Source organism: Microcaecilia unicolor, chromosome 14, assembly GCF_901765095.1.
Source record: "Microcaecilia unicolor chromosome 14, aMicUni1.1, whole genome shotgun sequence".
NCBI classification, from domain to species: domain Eukaryota; kingdom Metazoa; phylum Chordata; class Amphibia; order Gymnophiona; family Siphonopidae; genus Microcaecilia; species Microcaecilia unicolor.
In genome coordinates, this window is record NC_044044.1 from 17,933,066 (window position 1) to 17,955,826 (window position 22,761).

The window sequence follows — 22,761 nt, forward strand, 5'->3', positions numbered from 1 at the left end:
TTTTGATTGCATTTATGCTCTTCCAAAATTTATGTTGACTTTATGCTTTGCCTACACTTGGAAAATGATGCACATACCATCCGAACAATCAACGACCATCTACCCTTCAGAAAAATGTTGAAGACACATCTCTTCAAGAAAGCTTACCCTAATGACCCAACTTAACTTTTTAAGCCCACCCACATGATTCCTGTCCTGATGATTATTATACCTTAGACCATATCTCCCAATCTCCTTATGCTCATCCCTCAAATTTACCTCTCCATCCTTCCTCCTCCTTACCCCTCCCAATCTCTTTACCTATTGATCATCCTATCTTTGTTTACCTCTCCATGTTCAATTTACATAACCTTAAAACCCCATTATTACTATGTTTACTACAACTTGTAATATTCTCCTTCAAGACTTTGTAATTCCATTTACTATGTAAGCCGCATTGAACCTGCGATGTGTGGGAAAGCGCGGGGTACAAATGTAATAATAATAATATGATGCTTTCTATATCATTATATTATCTCACCTACAATATGTGATATGTTTTTGATTGCATTAATGCTCTTCTAAAATTTATGTTGACTTTATGCTTTGCCTACATAAGCATTACTTCTTCTTTTTCTTTTCCCCTATATCTGAGTTGATAGGTGCATCTTATTCGTATAGAGACAAACCTGTTCAGAAGAGCATACCCCACCGACCCAACATAAAAATACCGGTCACTTGCGACACAACATAACCAAAGACTGCAACGGACATTACCTGACTCTTCTTCCCCCTTTCCCTCTCAAAGTTCCCCCCGTTTCCTACCATACATATACCTCATTATACCACATTATCACTTTGTATTCATTCATACTATGAATTTGTTCAAACCGTAATCGGCTAACACCATTAACGGTACTATGCAAGCCACATTGAGCCTGCAAAAGGTGGGAAAATGTGGGATACAAATGTAACAAATAAAATAAAATAAATTTATGCTCTTCCAAAATTTATGTTGACTTTATACTTTGCCTACACTTGGAAAATGATGCAGGATACCAATGTCCACAATTTCAAAATCAATCCTGAAGGACTGCGAACAAACTACATTCTCCGAGGGTGCGTGTGTGTGTGTGTGTGCTGGTTTGGAGAGAGGTTCAGGTCTTCTGCAGCAGCAATGGGTTTCATACCCAGTGTTGGCAAATATTGTTTTCAGAACATCCTCTCTAAATATCCAGGATATAGATTTGAATACCATTGGTTTAAGAACAGGGATTAATCGCAAATTTTGGTTATCTTGAAATGTCAATTGTACTACTACTTATCACTTCTATAGCGCTACAAGGCTTACGCAGCGATGTACACCATACACAAAAGACAGTCCCTGCTCAAAGAGCTCACAATCTAAATATGGAATGTTCCTAGTGGAATAGCAACATTCCATGTGGAATCTCAAATAGTAGCAACAGAATCTCCAACAGTAGCAACATTCCGTGTAGAATCTCAAATAGTAGCAACAGAATCTCCAATAGTAGCAACATTCCATGTTCCACTGCACTAACCACTAGGCTACTCCTCCACTAGCAACATTCCATCTAGAAGCCTGCCCTTGCAGATCAGCAACGCGGCCGCGCAGGCTTCTGTTTCTGTGAGTCTGACATCCTGCACGTATGTGCAGGACGTCAGACTCACAGAAACAGAAGCCTGCGCGGCCGCGTTGCTGATCTGCAAGGGCAGGCTTCTACATTACTACTACTACTACTACTTATCACTTCTATAGCGCTACAAGGCTTACGCAGCACTGTACATCATACATGAAAAGACAGTCCCTGCTCAAAGAGCTCACAATCTAAATAAGACAGGTAAACAGACAGAACAACTAAGAGGTAAGGGAATTAAAGAGGTGGGGATAAAAGGACAGGGCAAGTGAGTAGAGGTTAGGAGTCAAAAGCAGCGTCAAAGAGGTGGGCTTTTAGCCTGGACTTGAAAACGGCCAAAGACGGGGCTAGACGTATAGTCTATTCCAGGCGTGAGGTGCAGCGAGATAAAAGGAATGGAGTCTGGAATTAGCAGTAGAGGAGAAGGGGACAGACAAGAGAGATTTATCTACAGAGCGGAGTATCCGAGGGGGGGCGTAGGGAGAGACAAGAGTGGAGAGATACTGGGGAGCGGTAGAGTGAATGCACTTATAGGTTAGTAAGAGAAGTTTGAATTGAATGCGGAAACGGATAGGGAGCCAGTGAAGTGACTTGAGGAGAGGGCTAATGTGAGCATAGCGACTTTGGTGGAAAATGAGTCACACAGCAGAGTTTTGGACTGATTAAAGAGGAGAGAGATGGCTAAGTTGGAGGTCGGTGAGAAGCAGGTTGCAATAATCTAGGCGAGAGGTAATAAGAGAAATGTCAACCGTACTCTTCTCTGACCAGAATCATGAAATTGTGAAGGACTTAACAGATAGGTTCCACTGTGTAATGTTTCCTCTAAGCCGCATGGGTGTCCTCCATCTGTATTCCTGCTGACAGGGTGGTTCATTAATATCATGTTTTCAATTGCAAAGGGCAGGCAGGCTCTGCAGGACTCCCAGGGTACCTGCCTGTCCCTCATTATTGATATTGATGCACAATTCCCACTTGTAGGAAAGCAGGAGGACACTCGTGCAGCGTAGATGGAAGGTTGAAGGATAGCTCTGGAGCAGGTACACTGCAGAATGCATTACAAAGGACCATTGTAGATTATGACTAATAAAGACCAATCGGTTCATCCAGTCTGCTCAGTTATTCCTGTCCACCCTTCTCAGGATATATCTCAGCTGACAACTGTAAAGCGTGACTGCTTATATGATCCACAAATAAATCAAAGTCATTGTGATACTGAAAGTAGCCTACAAGATGTTATGGACTAGTTCTGGAGCCATACCTGATGGTGGTGGTTTGGGGTTGCCTATGAAGTACTCTGTTGTGTGGGCCATTCTGGAGCTGTCCGTGGTGCTGAAATGTGGTTCTAGGGGGCTCCACTGCAGGGAATGTTTGAGGACCTGTACACTACAGGTTATAAGAGTTCTGTGGTGCTGGTTTCACTGGTTACCAGTGGTAATGTAAAGCTGCTGCATGGTTGCTCTTTCTTTCAACTACATATTGGTATGGCTGTGTGCTCTTAAAAGCCTTCAGGAGCGCTACAGGATTCCTACTATTTGGAATAAGTAGACTTACGTATTTTTCTACTGTTCCCACTCCAAATCTTTCTCTTGGAAAGAAAAGACTGTGAGGTTTCTTCTTGTCTAATGCAATTCAGTATCAGTGTGTTCACCACACAAATCCAGTTGCTTTCCTTTTCAGGTCCCCCATCCCCTCCTTCTAGCCAGTTCCAAGAACACTCAACGGATCTGCCCAGCACCAGCTCAGAGAGATAAAATAATTTGCTTTCTAGAATTAGAGAATGTGGTCCAGATGTAGCAGCTCTGACAGTATGGGGGATGGTTCCGCGTGAGGCTCTCCCTCCTCCTCCTCCTCCCCCCCCCCCCACTTTCCCCTGACCCTTCTGCAAAGGAAGAGGGCTCTTCTCTGGGCTGGGAGCCAGACTTTGTCACATGTCCCAGTTTCTTTGTGCACAAGGGCACCGGCATTTCTTGGAAGCTTGCCAAGTTTGCAGTTGCTATGCCACATCTGTATCGGAGTGAAAGTGGGAGCAAAGAAGTGTCTGAATATCTGTCCTCCACATCCCCACCCCCCCCCACACACACTGGCTAAGCTTCTTTCCTTTCCCAGTGCTGTAAAGGACCAAGATTGGCCAGAAAGTAATTCTTCCTGTCTTCACATCCTAGACACAAGTTGGGGGGGGGGGGGCAGCATTTCTTCAGTGTGGCACAGGAGTCCATGAGCACACTGTGCCTACATAACACACAAAGCCCTATTCTCCATCTCTCCCGCTACCAAAGGATCGCTCAGCTCCCAGAATTCTAAGGTTTTGCTGGTGACCTACATTCATTTAAGGGGTGTTTAATGTGCTTAAGATAGGAGAGAGCAAGAAAGACTTCAGCAAAGTGCACGGGGCAAAGGGTACTGGAAACGTTGGACGAGACTCCAGCAGGATGCAGAGAGAATGGCGGCTTAAAAAAATCAGAGAAAACTCCAGAAAAGGCTCAAAAGTACCAGAGGAAACGAGCAAAATGCAGAGAGCACGGGGGTTTGAAAATACCATAAGGCACTCTAGGTAGTGGAGGAGTGGCCTAGTGGTTAGGGTGGTGGACTTTGGTCCTGAGGAACTGAGTTTGATTCCCACTTCAGGCACAGGCAGCTCCTTGTGACTCTGGGCAAGTCACTTAACCCTCCATTGCCCCATGTAAGCCGCAATGAGCCTGCCATGAGTGGGAAAGCACGGGGTACAAATGTAACAAAAAAAAAATGTCTGATGGGTAGAAGCCTCACTCTCTTCCTTTCCCATAATCAAAAGCATAGGATAAAACACAAATTATCTTTATTTTTATTCATTGTTTTTCCATTTACAGTAAAATCTGAGACAGGTAGTAAACAGTTCTTTGCGTAAAAGTGCAAAATGTACAGGCGTGAAACATTTCTGTATGAAACAGGGCAACATTTGCAGGCATTAAAAGTGTACATTCCGAACATTTATTCCATGTCAATAAATCCCATATGCCAAAGTTCTGTTCCTCAAGTTTGAAAGGGGGGACGGGGGGACAGTAAGGAAAAAGCAGGCATCTTTTCAAGACGTCTCACTTCTCCCCTCCCTCAGCATGACTTTTGATCCTGGTTATGAAAATATTTTGATCCCTTTCAATCCCTCCATCCTTCCTTCTATCCCTGAGGCCATATGACACTGTCACAAGAGCTAAAGCCGAAACTGCTGTAAGTCCACCATAATAGGCTGGTCCTAACCATTGCCCACTGGCACATTTGGGCAGGAAAAGATACAATGAAATGACACATCACTTACCTTCAGATTCTATATATAGCGTCAAAAATTAGGTGCCGGAATTTGTGCACAGATTCAAGATCCCTACGCAACTTAACAAGGAAGTGGGTATTAATTGGCCACTTAATTAGCACCAATTGGCACTTGATTGAAGTCGTGCATAGATCTCCCCTGAGTGCTATTCTATAACTTGGTGCCTAACTTTTTCCTGTGCACAACCCAAAAGGGGGTGTGGTCACGGGAGTCATGGGCGTTCCCAAAAGTATATAAAATAATTCCAATCCACGCCTAACTTTGCACACCAGACTTACGCTCAGTATTCTAGAAAGGTCGGGCACCCTTTATAGAACAGGGGCTCAGCGTAGACCTTTTCACTGCCCAACTTTCAGCACTATATATAGAATCCCACTGCAGCTCCTTGTGACTCTGGGCAAGTCACTTAACCCTCCATTGCCCCTGGTACAAAATAAGTACCTGAATATATGTAAACCGCTTTGAATGTAGTTGCAAAAAACCTCAGAAAGGCGGTATATCAAGTCCCATTTCCCTTCCCCTTAGTTCTAAAGAGACCAAATTATAGCACAAGGTTATTTTAGAAGTGAAGGGCACTTACCTCAAGCTGGAGTCTGGAATTGGTATTTGGGGGGTGGGGCAGGCCATTTTATCTCAAGGAGCCCACGTGTCTTTATAAACAGGCTCGTACACTTTGTTGAAGTTTGTTTATGAATGCATGCATTGTACCTTTATTGGATTGGTTGTACTGAATTAACGTCATCAATAAAATCTTTCGAAAATAAACAGGCTCGTACAATGCCCCCCGGTAGCACAGCACCAAAGAAGGTGTAAATGTAGACATGTATCCTATACTGTGTTCACATCTGTCACAACTTCACCCCACTATGCCCAAATTATAGCCTTGGGAACGCCTATGCACAGACCGCAGAAACGTAAGCCCCATATTAAAGGTCATGGATTTGATATACCTCCTTTCTGTGGTACAACTAAAGCAGTTTACGTTTATTAAGTACAGTACTTTAGTGATGGGTTTTTTTTTTACCATTTCCCATGTGAAAAACACACTTTACATGCAGAAATCACTTCATAAAATTGCCACCGTAGTGTGGAAGGATATGCAAAAAATAAAATAAAACCATACCATATTTATGTTGCCTTACACCGCATATCAATTCCAGATTTAGGGGCCATGAGTTCTTAGCCTGAGAAACCTGCTGGTTTCCATTCTCTGTCATTCAGGGCTCTCAAGATTTACCTGATCACCACCACCAAAGTGAGGCAGCCATTTGGTATGCTTTTCAAAATGGCTGCCATTTTGGTATGCTTTTCAAAATGGCTGCCATTTGGTACGCTGAGGCTGACTGCAAAGTTTGTTTCAGATTCTCCTCGTCTGTTTAGAACTCAGTTCTGTAGCAGGAGAAAGTGGGTTCTAGAATGGGAAAGGGGGGTTTATACATGGGGAATGAAGAGAAAATCAAAGCAGGCAATTGAATAATGAAGAGAGATTTACACAATGTACAGTTACTATGGGCATATTAAAAGATGATACACTCTCTTTGAAGACCTCCAAGGCTGGCAAATAGAAACACTATAGTAAAGTGAAGTAATCCAGAAACTTGGAGAAGAGATGGTGAGATAAAATGTCACATTTCTGTCCCTTTGTGACATCTTGTTGACGGAACCGTGGTGTTAAAAGGAGTAAAAAGACCGGTGCCTATTTGTCTCTCGAGAAACACAATTTCTGGTGACCCTCACCCCGTCTTCACATCATTCCTCTCTCCATTCACAAGGTTTCCTCTGAGAAAATGAGGAAGAAACATCTTCCCCATCTCCCACCCATCCTGCTCCCTTAACCCTTGAATCCTCCTGAGATCTCGCTTAAGTCCTTCAATAACAAATCCAATGCAGAAAACAGGAGGCCAAACCAAGAGTCTAGCTGTTCACCTTCAGCTTGAAGGCCACCCTCCCAGCAAACTTGTCTCTGTCATCGTCGTTTTTGATGTTCTGGGCTAAGACCTTGCACTCCACATAGATGTCCACATTTTGTGTCACATTTAGGAACTGCACAGCCACCAGTGGCTGGGTGTAGTTTGCCTAGACGACAAGGAAGATAACCAGCATGTTGATAACTTTATTATTTTAAAGTTCCTTTTTGTATGAAAGAGAAATAAGGGAAAGGAGGGAAGAACTAAATGATAAAGAAAGGAAGAGGAAAACCATTTCATGATAGGAATGCCATCCATGTTAGGACTAATCCCGCGTAGCTTTTGGGAACACGATAGTGTATGAAATATTTAACCTCCCAGGGAATCCAGTTGACAATCCAGTGGTGGATGGTGTTTTTTCAAGCTGGTAGCATTTTTATATCCCGATCTTCAATGCCTGGCCATGTCCGGCCACCAGCATTGCATTATCCAGGTACACACAGATGGCCGGCACTCCCCACTCACTTTTATTTTGGCAATGTGGTTTATCAAGCAGTCCATAAGATATACAGTAATGAATTCATATTGGAGAAAGAAAACACTTGGGGACACAGAAGAAAAACAACCTTTGCTTCAAAAACTGTGGAACAATGGGGGGGGGGGGGGGGGGGAAACTCAGTAGACCAGGATATATCTAAATGAACGTACTGGCTCCGTGTAGTAACAGAAATATGTATGGAGACTAGGATTGTCATCTGGGTCCAGATTCACCCAACAGGGTTGATCCAGTCTTGGGTTTACCCCAGTGTATAATGGGACTTGTAATTCTGATTCCCCCATCGCATTCTCTAAGAAAAGCAAGACTACATATCCCTGCATGCAATGGGGTAAACCCAGGACTGGATCAACTCCGGATCCAGTTGGCAACCTTATTCTAGAATGTCTCCTGTCTCGGAACATCCACAACATGGCTGGGTTCAGCTTAGGCTGTTAGAAGGGATATTCAGTTCAATGCCACTGAATATTAGTGGATAACCCTGCACAGCTGATTTAACTAGGCAGCAGCCTCTCCTGCCTGGGTAAATCGCTTTGAATATAGACCCCCCCCCCCCCCTAATAACTTAATGGGGGAAGAGTGATAGATTCTATATTTCACTTCAGTTGACTTTGCTCCAGTCTTTGCACCAAGAAATGTACATACAACACACATACAATCTATATCCCTTTCAAAACTGGTCTTCCAGAAATTGTCCCTAAGATTATTAGGCTTGGTCTGGATTTGTTGGAATCCTGGGCTTCTGAATTTAAGTTTAAGTTAAATAGAGATAAGACTAAATTTCTTGTAGTAACCAATCCCTCTGACAGTACTGCATATAATAATTTTACTATTGACAACGTGTCATACCCCCTAGACTCTACGCTTAGGGTACTTGGTGTATTAATAGATAGTCACCTCACGTTCAAGCCTCAGGTTTCCTTAATAGTGAAAACAACCTTCAGGACTCTTTGGAAGCTGAGGAGAATCAGATATTTCTCACTAGACGTCTTTAGACTGCTAGTTCAATCCTTGGTTTCAACTCAGTTCGATTACTGCAATTCCATCTGCAGCTAGGCTTGTTCTCAAGGTATCGTGTTTTGATAGAGCCATTCCATTATTATGCAAGCTGCACTGGTTGCCCATTAAAACCAAGATTATTTTTTAAATTATGTGTTTTCGTCTTTCAAATATTATACGGCATGACACTGAATTATATGCAGCCTTTAATATCTATTTCCCAATGCAACGTAACCTCTGGTTCTAGGGACTGCCATAGACTCCATCTTCCAGATTGCAAGAGAGTACGCTATAAGTCAGTTCACTCTGCTGACTTTAGATACCAGGGTGCTAAGTGGTGGAATTCATTGCCAATGGCAATCACGGGTCAGCTTGATTACTTGGTATTTCGCAAAAGACTGAAAACGTTCCTCTTTGAGAGGTTTCCATCCATTGATGGAGTATCTTAGATTGCAACTGGCCATCAATGGTCTATATTTGATATTTTGTCTATGGCTTCATTAACCTTGTCTGTTGTTTATTTGCTGTTAGCCACATTGATCTCAAGCATGTTCGAGATAATGTGGGGTTCAAAAGTCAAAACCAATAAATAAATAAGTCAGGAAGTAGCAGGCAAAAAAGGTGGCAATGACTTAAGATTGTACTCACCTGAACCTTATATCCATAGTAAGGGAAGTACATCAGGTCTATAGTGCCAAAGTTGGAGCCATTATTCGGGAAGTACTGAAGATCCCCGAGATGCTGGATGTCCTCATCTTTCTGTCAAAGGAAAGATGAGATATGGGATAATGGCGAATAGTTGCAGAGTAATGGCCCTCTGGCACCGGGGCATCCCATTCAGTGAGCTCACTGGGATGCAGAAAGTTTAGCTACTTGGCTCAATCTTTGAACAATTGCATAACCACATCAACAATGACCAGGTGAAAAAGATAATTCAGTGATTAACATTTTATTTGTGCTCTCTAGAAGCATCATTGAGAACCCCTCCTTTCTCCTTCCTTTTGAGGCATCTAGAGCCATTGATACAACTCATCAAGGGTTTTTCAGAAGCTTAAGTCTCTTTACTAGAATGTTATAATGACTTTGTATCACTCCATGGTGCGACCGCACCTCAAATACTGTGTGCAATTCAGGTCACCGCATCTCAAAAAAGATATAGTGGAATTAAAAAGGTACAGAGAAGGGTGACGAAAATGATAAAGGGGATGGGACGACTTCCCTATGAGGAAAGGCTGCAACAGCTTGGCTTTTCAGCTTGGAGACAAGACGGCTGAGGGGAGATAAGATAGAGGTATATAAAATACTGAGTGGAGTGGAAGGGGTAGATGTGAATCGCTTGTTTACTCTTTCTAAAAATACTAGGACTAGGGGGCACGCAATGAAGCTACAAAGTAGTAAATTTAAAACGAATCGCAGAAAATATTTCTTCACTCAACATGTAATTAAACTCTGAAATTCGTTACCAGAGAATGTGGTAAAAGCAGTTAGCTTAGCAGGGTTTAAAAAGGTTTAGATAGCTTCCTTAAAGTTCATAAGCCATTATTAAAATGGACTTGGGAAAATCCACTGCTTATTTCTGGGATAAGCAGCATAAAATGTATTGTACTGTTTTGGGATCTTGCCAAGTACTTCTGACCTGGATTGGCCACTGTTGGAAACAGGATACTGGGCTTGATGGACCTTCGGCCTGTCCCAGTATGGCAACACTTATGTACTTTTGTACTTGTGTAAATATTCCAACACAATTGTCATGTTGATTTCTTCTTTTCTAGTTGTTTGCTCTGTACTCTGTGGAAATCTAGAGGTGGGGAAGGTGAGAAAGGGTTTGTAGACACCATTCTTTGGACACTTATCAAGCTAGTGGAGGAGTAGCCTAGAGGTTAGAGCAGCAGACTGAAAAGCAGGAAAGTGAGGGTTTAAATCCTTGCTGATTCTCTTTGCGACCACAGGGCAAGTCACCTCACTCTCCATTCTCTCAGGTACTTACTAGGGATAGATTTAACACAAGTCCCACTTGTGTTAAGGTGAAAACACACATTAGTGAATCTAGCCCTTTGGAAATGAGTCTGGAAATTAAAAATTTGGGGAAAGACTGAATGTAGCTCGCCTTCAGATGCCAATGAAAAGGCATGAGTTAACTGTATCAAGCTGGCCAAATCCCCCAAATTCTATAATACTGCGTGCATTTTTAGTGAACGTCCCCTGAGCCGCCTATGTCCCTTCCATGACCACACCCCCTTTTCGGTTGCACGCTACAAAATTTACGTGCGCATCTTTATAGAATAACGCTTAGCATGAGGCGCATTGTAAATTCTAATTGGTGCCAATTAACTACAATAATTGGTCATTAGCACCCAATTATTGTCAGTTAATTAAACTGCACATGCGCCCAACTTCAAGCACCATATACAGAATCAGGGGCTAAGTGACTTGCCCGGTAGCAGGATCTGAACTGGGCATCCCTGGTTCTCAACCCAGTGTTCTAAGCATTAGTCTACTCCTCCAACCTCTAGAGCTCAAGGCATATGACATTCTGTGGTCTACATTCTATGGAAGCTTCTCTAGGCTTGAAGGCAGAAGGCCGACTGTGCTATACATACTTGAGAGAAGATGACCTCAGTTCTTATACCCTGTGGGAGTTTTCAAGGGTACTCTCTAAACACTATTGACGCTACTGATGCTTTAATTTACTCTCTGGAGGTTTCCTAGAACTCATTACAACCTTTCCACTCAATAAACGCTTGTTTTGAAGACCCGTTCTGCACCATACAGAAGCAGGGCCGTGCCGATGCGGTAAGCGGGGTAAGCGCCGCAGGGGGGTGCTATCCTCTGGGGGGCGCCGCCGCTGCGTGCTTACCTTGCCCCTCCCGCTCCCATGTAGGAACTGCCCACCCTCTTCTCCCCCCCAAGATCCCTTTCCTTTTTTTTTTCTTTTAAATTTACCTTCCTCCAGCAGCGCAGCGTCAGTGAAGGAGGCGGCGCTCCCAGTCCCGATGTCTCTAGCCTTCCATTGGTTCGCTCAGTGTCCCGCCTTCTTCTGACATCATCCATGACGTCAGAAGAAGGCGGAACACTGAGCGAACCAATGGAAGGCTAGAGACGGGAGCGCCGCCTCCTTCACTGACGCTGCGCTGCCGGAGGAAGGTAAATTTAAAAGAAAAAAAAAGGAAAGGGATCTTGGGGGGGAGAAGAGGGTGGGCAGTTCCTACATGGGAGCGGGAGGGCAGGGGAAAGAGGAGCATAGATGGGAGGGCAGGGTTCATGGAAGGGAGAGAGGGGAATTGCTTGATCGGGATGAATGGCGGGGGCAGGGGACAGATGGGCATAAATGGGTGGGAGGGTAGGGCTCAGGGAGAGAGGGGAATCGCTGCCTTGAAGCCAGGCAGGTGCGGGGGGGGGGGCTGCGGCGTCAACTGGTAGTCTGCAGGGGGGCGCCAGAGACCCTTGGCACGGCCCTGTACAGAAGCTTATTCTGGGTCAATGACACTGCGCTTTTTTCTTACTGAATTATTCATTCCAGGCTTGTACTTCTGAATGTTGAATACAAAGAGAACAAGGGGAAAGAAAACATGGAGAGCATGTGACATAGAAGAGAAGAAACAAGAAAGCACCAAGGGAATGGGAAAGGGGAGAGCAAGATACAGATGGGAAAAAAAAAGTACCAGGTGATTAGAGCCTGAAGTCTCACCTTTCCTGTACAGTCGATGGTTATAAAGGGATTAGTCGCTGGCACGGGCCTGGGCTTGAAGTTAATAACCTGGAAAGACAAGGGAACCTCCTGTTAGCTGATGAAGGGTGGTAGATTGCGCAACCCTGCGCAACCCACTGAAACCCATCACTTCAGTAAATAACTTTCAAATGAAGTTGGAAGATTTTGAGAGAATATTCATAATTGATGTCATTTTAATTGATTGGCGCAGATCCAGAGATTTGCATCAGTTTCCTCCCTGGAGAAGGGTTGCCACCTGGATCCAGGTTTGCCCAACAGGGCTGAGTCAGTGCTGGGCTTAGCCCCATTGTGTGTAGGGATCTGTAGTTCCGATTCCCTCATTACATTCCCTAAGAAAATCAAGATTACAAGTTCCTGCTTACAATGGAGTAAGCCTGGGACTAGATCAGCCCCGTCAGGCAAAATCCTATGCCTTCATTCCATAATTACTCAAACACTGAGGAGTCCGAGGAAGATGATTGAACAAAGATCTCTCCCAACCCAACTCTGGTGTCCGACTGGTCTGTTTGCAGGGATCCCAAGCCCCGCCTACCCCTACCCCATAGGTACTCACCCGGTTCATTTTGATGAGGACGCAGGGCTTTCCCTCTGAATACCCATAGGTGGCGTCCTCCAGCCCCGAGCACCTTCCCAAGAAGCTACGCTTGAACTGGCATGCCCTCTTGGGGTGATTCTGCACGTTGCCTTTGTCTTTCTCCTCAAAATAAGTGCCACTGGGACAGTTCTCATTTTTTGATGTCTGGTTCATATCATCGTAGGCTGAGGATGAGAAGAAATGGGGAAAAGGGTGTTCACACAACCTTTACAAATGGAGCTTCAGAAGGGCAGCTCCTGGTCTTTTCCAGGTTCAAGACAAACAGCACCTATTAGTTAAAAGTATTTGGCGTAATTTTTTTTATTGGGGATCAATAATACAAAGCTACGCAGTGTCAACGGTATCTTTATGCTACTGTAGCAGCTGTAGCCTATCATGAAATAAGTGACAAGATCCTTCATATAAAGTCCTTGCACCCCCAAGTGCATAGGCTCCGACTCCGTGGGTGCTCGAGCACCCCCAATATTTCACCCAACGGAAGTTCCCTTCGCCAGCCCAGAATTTTAAAAGTCCCTGCCTCCCTCCCTCCGAGTTCCAGGCCCCCTTCCTTCGAATTTTAAAAGTCATCTTACCTCGTTACGACGACAGCAGCAGTGAAAGGCGAGCAGGCTCGGCGCTTCAGCCTTCCCTTCTCTCTCAGCTCTGGTCCCGCCCTTGTGGAAACAGGAAATGAGGGCGGGACCAGAGCTGAGAGAGAAGGGAAGGCTGAAGCGCCGAGCCTGCTCGCCTTTCACTGCTGCTGCCGCCGTAACGAGGTAAGATGACTTTTAAAATTCGGAGGAAGGGGGCCTGGAACTCGGAGGGAGGGAGGGGGGCCCTGGAACTCAGAGGGACCCTGGAACTCGGAGGGAGGGAGGGAGAGAGGACGTGCGGGCCAGAAACTCAGGGGGACGGGTCTGGAACTCAAAGGGAGGGAGGGGGCCTGGAACTCGAAGGGAGGGAGAAGGGGGGGAGGGAGGGAGGCCTGGAACGGGGGGGGGGGGGGCTGGAACTGGGAGGGTGGGAAGGAGGGCCTGGAACTCAGAGGGAGGGGGACTGGAACTGGGAGGGACTGGAATTGGGAGGGAGGGAGCGGGGCCTGGAACTTGGAGGGAGGAGGGCCTGGAAATCAGAGGAAGGAGGAAGGAGGAAGGGGAGGGGAGGAGGGAGGGGGAGGAGAGGGAGGAGGACGGGGGAGGAGAGGGAGGAGGACAGGGGAGGGGAAGGGACAGGAGAGGGAGGAGGGACAGGAGAGGGAGGAGGGAATGCACCACCTGTAAAAAAAAAATTTTCAGCATCCCCAATCATTTTGAAAAGTTGGCTCCTATGCCCAAGTATACAGCTAATACTGAGCGGTGGTTACGAAACGTGACAGATGGACTTTGGTGCAGTAGTGAGAATGGAGTCCAGGTGGGCAGCTATCACAATTCTATGCCCCAGCACCTACTCACGTTGTGAGGCTGGTGGTAAAACTGCGATGACAACCAACACACACTGGCCTGTAAATCTTCAGAAACAGTGACATAAATAGGATTTAAACTTATCTCATTTCCAATTCTTGTCTTAGTGCCTAGAGATTCAGGTATAGGAGGAGGGGATCCTGCTGGTCAACACTTACCTGGCAGGAAATCATCGAGTTTGTTCACATAGGTCTTCCAGGTTGCATTGTCTGAGCTGCTGAATACAATATCCAGGCTATCAGATTTGGGCCGAATCATTAAGCCTGCAAGAGAATGGAGTTACAACTTGAGCTGTCAGCTCTCAGCCTACGGTGAAATCTTACAATGCCTTGGATCACAGGGTATCCTGGAACAATGAATGAAGCTGCCCCCATAAAGCAAGGCAATAGAAAAATCAAAGAGAGAGAAAAATGGGCAGGACCTCAGGGGCACATCCACATCCTCTAAAGACAGGGCTGGAGGTGATCTTGAGGAATCACCTGACACCTTAAAAATATGTATTTATTTGTAACAGTTATTATACTGCAGTTCATTCAAGACTCATCACATCACTATGATGTACAAAACCAAAATGCTTCACAACTGAAGTGGGAGCAGACTAAGACGATACACTACAGCAGTGAAGATACGTAAGGAGGGTGAAAACAGAAGGGACACAAGGAGTCCACACACATCATGGCTGCCTCCTACCAGATAGAGCTAGAAGGGACCTTGGGGGAGAAGGGAGAAGGGAGATGGGGCTATCTAGAGTCAGAGAAAGATAGGGCTGGAAGAGACCCAAGGAATAGTAAGTTCATCTAGAACTATAAAAAGATAAGGCTTGAAGCAATCAAGGGATCATTAACACCATAGAAAGTTAGGGCTGGAGGTGACCTTGAGGGATCATCTAACACCATATAAAGATAGAGCTGAAGGTGACATTGAAGGATCATCTAAAACCATGGACAGATAAGGCTGGATGTGACCTTAAAAGATTATCTAACACCTTAGAAAAATAGGGTTTGAAGTGATTTCAGGTGGGTCATCTAAAGTCATAGAAAGAAAGGGCTGGCAGAGACCCTCAGGAGGTCAATGAATCAATGGAGGCAGAATCCTTCATCCTAGAGTGATATGTCTGACCTGCTGTTAAAAGCATCCAATGATGGAGTTTCCAACCATTCCTTGAGGAACTTGTCCAACACTCAACTGCCCTCAGTTAGAAATTCTTCTTGATTTCTCACCATGGTTCTCCTGCTCACTTTAGCTCTATTATTTCCCATGTCCCCAAGGAGGGGAAGAAACCTTCACCATCTCAATATAATGCCACCCACTTCATCCAGGTTGCCGTGTCCTATGACATATCGCATCCTGAAAGACAGGAAAAGAGCGGGAGAGGAGATGCTTACCAGGATTGGCCAACCTGTCTTGATAGGTCGGAACATAATCGTCAATCGTTTGCAGCATCACCCACATGGTGAGGGAGAAGAGAGCTGTGAGGAATCCATAAAAGACCACGTAGAAGAGCAAAATCAGGGCTGCAACGAGAAAGGAGAGAAAGACTGGTCACACGCAACGCTGGAGAGGAGGGCAGGCAACTAGTGTGACATCCCCGTTCCCAGCTTCCAAGAATCACCAAATAATGAGCTGCAGAAAATTGCCAACTGAAATGATAAGGGAGATGGCATTAGTCCAGTTTAATTAAAATGACAGAGCAGAAAGCAATGAGAGACGCAGCCCTGCCTCCAACCCTCATGTCCTTAAAAGGATGATACAAGGTCATTCGCTTTCTTCACCTGCAAGAATTTCAATTATTCAAATGTCACATGTATAAAAGTGGAGCGGAAGAGTAGCCTAGTGGTTAGTGCAGTGGTTCAATTCCCACTGCAGCTCCTTGTGACCCTGGGCAAGTCACTTAACTCTCCATTGCCCCTGGTACAAAATAAGTACCTGAATATATGTAAACCGCTTTGAATGTAGTTGCAAAAACCTCAGAAAGGCGGTATATCAAGTCCCCTTTCCCCTTATGACATCACAATATCAGAAGTGAGCCAAGTATCGGGCAATCAAGCCATTGTGACATCACTGATGAGGTTGGCTCTTATTGGTGGAATGAGTGGAGGAGTAGCCTAGTGGTTAGTGCAGTGGACTTTGATCCTGGGGAACTGGGTTCAATTCCCACTGCAGCTCCTTGTGACCCTGGGCAAGTCACTTAACTCTCCATTGCCCCTGGTACAAAATAAGTACCTGAATATATGTAAACCTCAGAAAGGCAGTATATCAAGTCCCATTTCCCTTTCCCTAAAAAGAAACTTCAGAACCTGGTATCTGAAAATACAGGTTTAAATGATTTATACCTAATGAAAACACAATATAGTATTAAGGACAGTGAAGGAAATGGGTGTCTTATCTGTAATATAAATGTATATAGTGTAATTTGTGCATTGGGGACAATGAAAAGAATGAGCAATTAATTCTTAACACATTGTTATACAGCATAACCTGTGTATTGGGGACAGTGAGGGGAGTGGGCATTTTAATCTAAATATACAGTGATACGGTGTAACTAAAGTATGGGAAAGTGAGGGAAGGGGGGTGTTTTATCCTTAATATAAAGTGATACAGTGTAACTCGTATATGACGGACAGTGGGGGGAGGGGAGGTTTTATCCTTAATATTAAATGATTAGGCATAACTCATTCATGGGGCACAGCAGGCAGAATGAGCGTTTTATCCTTAAAATAAGATGAGGTATATAAAATAATGAGTGGAGTGGAACAGGTGGATGTGAAGCGTCTGTTCACACTTTCCAAAAATACTAGGACTAGGGGGCATGCGATGAAACTACAGTGTAGTAAATTTAAAACAAATCGGAGAAACATTTTCTTCACCCAACGCATAATTAAACTCTGGAATTCATTGCCGGAGAACGTGGTGAAGGCGGTTAGCTTGGCAGAGTTTAAAAAGGGGTTGGACGGTTTCCTAAAGGACAAGTCCATAGACCGCTACTAAATGGACTTGGGAAAGATCCACAATTTCGGGAATAACATGTATAAAATTGCGCCTGCCTAGGTGGGAAAGTGTGGAGTACAAATGCACCAAAATAAAAATAAATAAATAAAATGTTTGTACGTTTGGGAAGCTTGCCAGGTGCCCTTGACCGGGACTGGCCGCTGTCGGGGACAGGATGCTGGGCTCGATGGACCTTCAGTATGGCATTACTTATGTGCTTTTGTCTTGTATAGGGAACAATGGTGAACAGATATGTTATCTTCGGTATAAATCTGTGCACTTTCAAGAGTGCCTCGATGATATTGTAGCCCCCATTTTCCAAAGCAGCTTGCTTGTATCAGTCAGGCTGACATCCCATGTGCCAGGTTGTGTGTTTAATGGGCGCTAAAATCCTGGGGTTTATATTTACTTTAATAATTATGATCGCAATGGCTTCCACTCCCAAAGGGCTTATTTTTAAGTTTTGATCAGAGGAAGGTTCACTAAAGTCACAAGTGCTGGATAGGCAGGAGAGAACTGGGACAGTAGAGGAAACGGAAAAGTGGGGCGAGGCATGGGAGGGAAGAGGGAGGGAGATGAGACCATTTCCAGGGAATAGCAGCAATTCAGGTAAGATATTCACTTCTGACAACAAGGGATCCACCCAGTAACAGGTTCTTTCAGCTCTATCTCTTCCTCAAACCTGCTGAAACCAACTCCAGCAGACCTGAGCTGGAAGAGCAGCCCCTGTAAAACCGGCTTCCCCAGCTCTTCATGCCAAGGAGCCGTGGGGGGGAAGGAGGCTGCTTCTGTCTCAGCTCTGTATTAATTGATGCATGAGAGAATCCAGCAGCTCCAAGTACACAGAAACAGGCTGCAAGGGGGCAGGGGAGGGGGGGGTGTAGGATACCGCATTCTGCAAAGAGATGAGCCCCAACCTCAATAGGAGATCAGGAAATGTGGTCCGACAGCCCCCTCCACCCCATCACAAAAATAATTAAATTGCACCTTGCCTGATACTAGATAATGTGCCCTTCAGAAATATTCTCTCCTTTGCAACTGCCACTGGGGTTCAGCTGTCTGCTGGGTACTGGTACCCTACTTTCTCCCGGGTCTAGGTGAGGATAGTGGGGGAATAGCCAGCATCAGTCACTCTCCCCCCCTCCTCCCACCCAACAAGAAATCTGTGGAGAGCAATGGGAACTCAATGGATTGAGATAACACTTCCCTCCCTGGTCTACTGGGATTTGTATCTTTTTCCCCTGGCTCATCTTTTCTTGATAGACAAGGCTATTCGATTCCTGAATCAATATTCCGCTGCACTGTTCATTTCTTTGTTATGTTGCTAATAACAATAAAAATGATATGACATTAAAAAAAAAGACTGAAAATAAACTGAGCAGTCTTTTTCCAGGGTCAGCTCTTATATTTTGGGCTAATAAGTTTTGTGCCGGCTTGGAGCTGAAGAGAGGAGGCGATCCTGGTCCCTAGTGCAGGGACACTGATAGAGCCATGCTAAAAAGAAACAGAATCATTTAATCCCCCCCCCCAAAGGAAAGCAGGAAGAGAACATTCCAGCTCCCCCTCCCTTGCACTACCTAAATCTTTTAATCCCACTAGGCAGGGGCAGTAAAGAAGGGAATCACCCCGCAGGATGGAAAGAGGACAGGGGGCATGGAGACTGTTTCTGCATGCAGGACCAGGCAGCCAGCATTCTGGGACTGCGGACACTTTTTTGGGTGTGGGGGGGGGGGACAGCAACAGGCAGTTTCATTGCCAGGTCACGCTCTTTTTTTTATTATTACTTTTGGCTGCAAGTGAATGAAATCCAGGGCAGTTTTTCCTTCACTGCCCCCTCCCTAGATGCAGCATTGGAGTGAAAGAGAGTGTCTGTGTGGTGAAGGGGGGGGGGGGGGGAGGTCTTCATTTACTCTCCACACTCAGCTAATGAATTTCAATATGCCTGACCTGAAACTGGAGGGGAGATGGGGAAGAAATCAGGACAGGCTGGGGGGGTGGGGTCGTCCTATTCTATTCTGTTAACAACCCCCACTCACCCAAAAAAGCAGCAGGCAAAGAGCACCATCACCACCACCTGAATTGTAAATAAATATCATATAATGAACTGGATCACCCTTCCCCCATTCTCCCCCTACCCCACCCCCCTCTTGGGAACAAGGACATTGCAGAAATGGTGGTGATAATGGGTGTTGGGGGAGGAGGGGGGTAGTAGTGAAGGAGAAAAGGAAAAAAGGAAGGGAGGAGGAGAGAAGCCAACAGCAGAGAGGAGCAGAAGGGGCAAAAGGGGGCACAGACAGGAGGAGGGAATAAAGGGGGAAAGGGAAGGAAATCTCAATAAGCCGCTGGAGGAAGAGAATTCGAAATAGACCAACGAGGAAAAAGGGAACCCGGTTGCCAGAGAAAGGGATGAGAGGCAGACGGAGAGGAAAACAGAAAGGAAGAGAGGGGGAGGGAATAACATGAAAACCTTTATCATCCCCATCAAACCTGCCTGGCCTAATTTATGCCTAAAAAAGAAAAGGATACTGTCCCTACACACACGCAGTACAGAGGGACACTCCATAAGGATACTGGGATTTACTGGGAAGGACGCGGGGGAAGCAAATCCAGAAACAGGAGACTGGCAAGAACAACCCCCCCCCCCCCCCAAGAATCCAGTCAGCACACTTCACAAGTCAGCTAATACCCACATCGCTAGCAAACAACCCTCTCATATACTCAAAATATGCCCCGATTAACCCCCCTCCTCCTCCCCCGGCGGTAACAGTAGCTGTCCCTTCCCCGCATGAACTCTTTACACAGGCAAAGATTAATTCAAGCTCCCTTTTGATTCTCCCCCCCCCCCCCCCCCGAGACAGAAGCTTCAAAGGATAACTCAGCAACCAGAGGGCACCCCGATGATGTAACCCAGTACCCAGAGAGACAGACAAACAGCGAGGAACTCCGAGAATCATCTAGCGCATAAGGGATTCCTACAAACTAGCCCCTTTCGCTCCACCTCCCCAGTTTCTCCCCCCTCCCTCCCCACCATGTTTTCTTTGCTCCAGTCTCCAGTTCTGCCCCAGAGTCCCCTTTAGCCTAGCTCATCCGTCCTTTATCCCAGGATTATCTCTACCCCTGCTCCCCCATTTCCTACTTCCCCCCCCCCATATCCCCTTTTCCCAACACCCCCCCCCCCAATTTCCTGCCTCTCCGGGTCTCTTTTGCCCCAGCGCTCCAGTTTCCTATCGTCGGGTCCCTTTATTCAAACTCCCCTTTTTCCTAGCCTACGGTCCCCTAGCCCAACTCCCCTGTTTCTTACCCCCCAGGATCCCCATTGCTCCTGTTCTCCCATTCCCAGCCCCCCCCCCCCAGGTGTCCTCTGCTTCAGCCCTTTGCACCTCTATTTCCTACCCTCGGATCCATTTTAACCAACTTTCGACAGTTTCTTCCCCCCCCCCCCCAAGTTCCCTGACCCCGGATCCCCTTTACTCCAGCTCCCCCGTTTTCTGCCTCCAGATACCTTTTGCCCCAGTTGCCCCTTTCTTGCTCCAGCAAGTCCCGTTTATCCAAACTTCCCCTTTTCCTGCCCACTGATCATCTTTTTCCCCAAGACCCCTATTTCCTTCTCCTTCCCCTCCCCGATCCCCTTTACCCCAGCGTCCCCCTTTCCTGGATCCCCTTTACCCCCCAGCTCCCCCATTTTTTTTGCCCCCTGATCCCCGGAGCTCGAACTGCGAGAAGCCACAGCAAATGCAAAGAGTTTACGGATGTGCGTGGTTGGGGGGGGGGGGGGAGTGGCGACCATTTGCCCTCAGTTGCCCCGGGTTTCCTACCCCAGCTGCTGCCCGTCCTGCCCATGAACTCGTGAGTGCGGGGGTTCCAGATGAACTCCTTCCACTCGTCCATCCGCTGCTGGCAGCTCTTCTTCTGGGAAAGGGCTGCCATCCTGCTGCCCGGCTGCTTGGAACGGAGGGGAGAAGAAGAGAACTGGAGGAAAAGAAGGAGAGGAAAGGAGGGAAGAAGAAAGAGGGAAGGAAGGGTGTAAAATGAAAAGTGCCCAGGTGACGCTCCGCAAACCTCGACCAGCTCCACTTATATACCCACCCTCTCACTGGTCCCGCCCACTCCCTGTCGATACTCCTACAGGCTCCGCCCACTCGGTGGATATGCCATGAGACTCCGCCCATAGCTTGCATTTCCCCTAATTTTTGAAAAAGTAATTGAAAAAAAAAATCAGCAACCACAAATTATGTGCATTGCACCTGTAATCCAAAAAGAAGCCAACTGAGGAACTGAGTTCGATTCCCACTTCAGGCACAGGCAGCTCCTTGTGACTCTGGGCAAGTCACTTAACCCTCCATTGCCCCATGTAAGCTGCATTGAGCCTGCCATGAGTGAAAGCGTAGGGTACAAATGTAACAAAAATAAAATAGATACTATTGGAGATTCTACATGGAATGTTGCTACTATTGGAGATTCTACATGGAATGTTGCTATTCCACTAGCAACATTCCATGTAGAAGGCTGCGCAGGCTTCTGTTTCTGTGAGTCTGATGTCCTGCACGTACGTGCAGGACGTCAGACTCACAGAAGCAGAAGCCTGCGCGGCCATATTGGCGATCTGCAAGGGCCGACTTCTACATGGAATGTTGCTAGTGGAATAGCAACATTCCATGTAGAATCTCAAATAGTAGCAACAGTGGAGGAGTGGCCTAGTGGTTAGGGTGGTGGACTTTGGTCCTGGGGAACTGAGTTTGATTCCCACTTCAGGCACAGGCAGCTCCTTGTGACTCTGGGCAAGTCACTTAACCCTCCATTGCCCCATGTAAGCCGCATTGAGCCTGCCATGAGTGGGAAAGCGCAGGGTACAAATGTAACAAAAATAAAATAGATACTATTGGAGATTCTACATGGAACGTTGCTACTATTGGAGATTCTACATGGAATGTTGCTACTATTGGAGATTCTACATGGAATGTTGGAGATTCTACATGGAATATTGCTATTCCACTAGCAACATTCCATGTAGAAGGCTGCGCAGGCTTCTGTTTCTGTGAGTCTGACGTCCTGCACATACGTGCAGGACGTCAGACTCACAGAAGCAGAAGCCTGCGCGGCCACATTGGTGATCTGCAAGGGCCGACTTCTAGTGGAATAGCAACATTCCATGTAGAATCTCAAATAGTAGCAACAGTGGAGGAGTGGCCTAGGGGTTAGGGTCAGTGGAGGAGTGGCCTAGTGGTTAGGGTGGTGGACTTTGGTCTTGGGGAACTGAGGAACTGAGCTCGATTCCCACTTCAGGCACAGGCAGCTCCTTGTGACTCTGGGCAAGTCACTTAACCCTCAATTGCCCCATGTAAGCCGCATTGAGCCTGCCATGAGTGGGAAAGCGCGGGGTACAAATGTAACAAAAAAAAAAAAAAAAGACTCCAAAATACTGAAATACACTGCTTCTGAACTCAAGGAGTACTGTCTGGCATTGCTGGTTTTATTTATTTACTTGTTACATTTGTACCCCGCACGTTCCCACTTATAGCAGGTTCAATGCGACTTACATAGTAGTAATGAAATTACAAAGTATAGTGCAGAGAAAAACAGGCTAAGTTAGTACAGTAGTGGAGATG

At 46.0% G+C, this 22,761-nt stretch overlaps 1 protein-coding gene across 1 annotated transcript; it reads right to left on the reverse strand.

Annotated features, from left to right (window-relative positions):
• Positions 1–5,387: 5,387 nt before the first annotated feature.
• On the reverse strand, positions 5,388–21,202 carry LOC115457988 (sodium/potassium-transporting ATPase subunit beta-2-like). The gene is made up of 7 exons (XM_030187729.1): positions 20,971–21,202; positions 15,553–15,681; positions 14,326–14,430; positions 12,687–12,892; positions 12,092–12,160; positions 9,052–9,162; positions 5,388–7,017 (listed from the first exon to the last, which is right to left on the reverse strand). Exons 1-7 carry the CDS (start codon positions 21,080–21,082, stop codon positions 6,856–6,858), a joined length of 894 nt encoding a protein of 297 aa, XP_030043589.1. The 5' UTR covers positions 21,083–21,202; the 3' UTR covers positions 5,388–6,855.
• Positions 21,203–22,761: the final 1,559 nt, after the last annotated feature.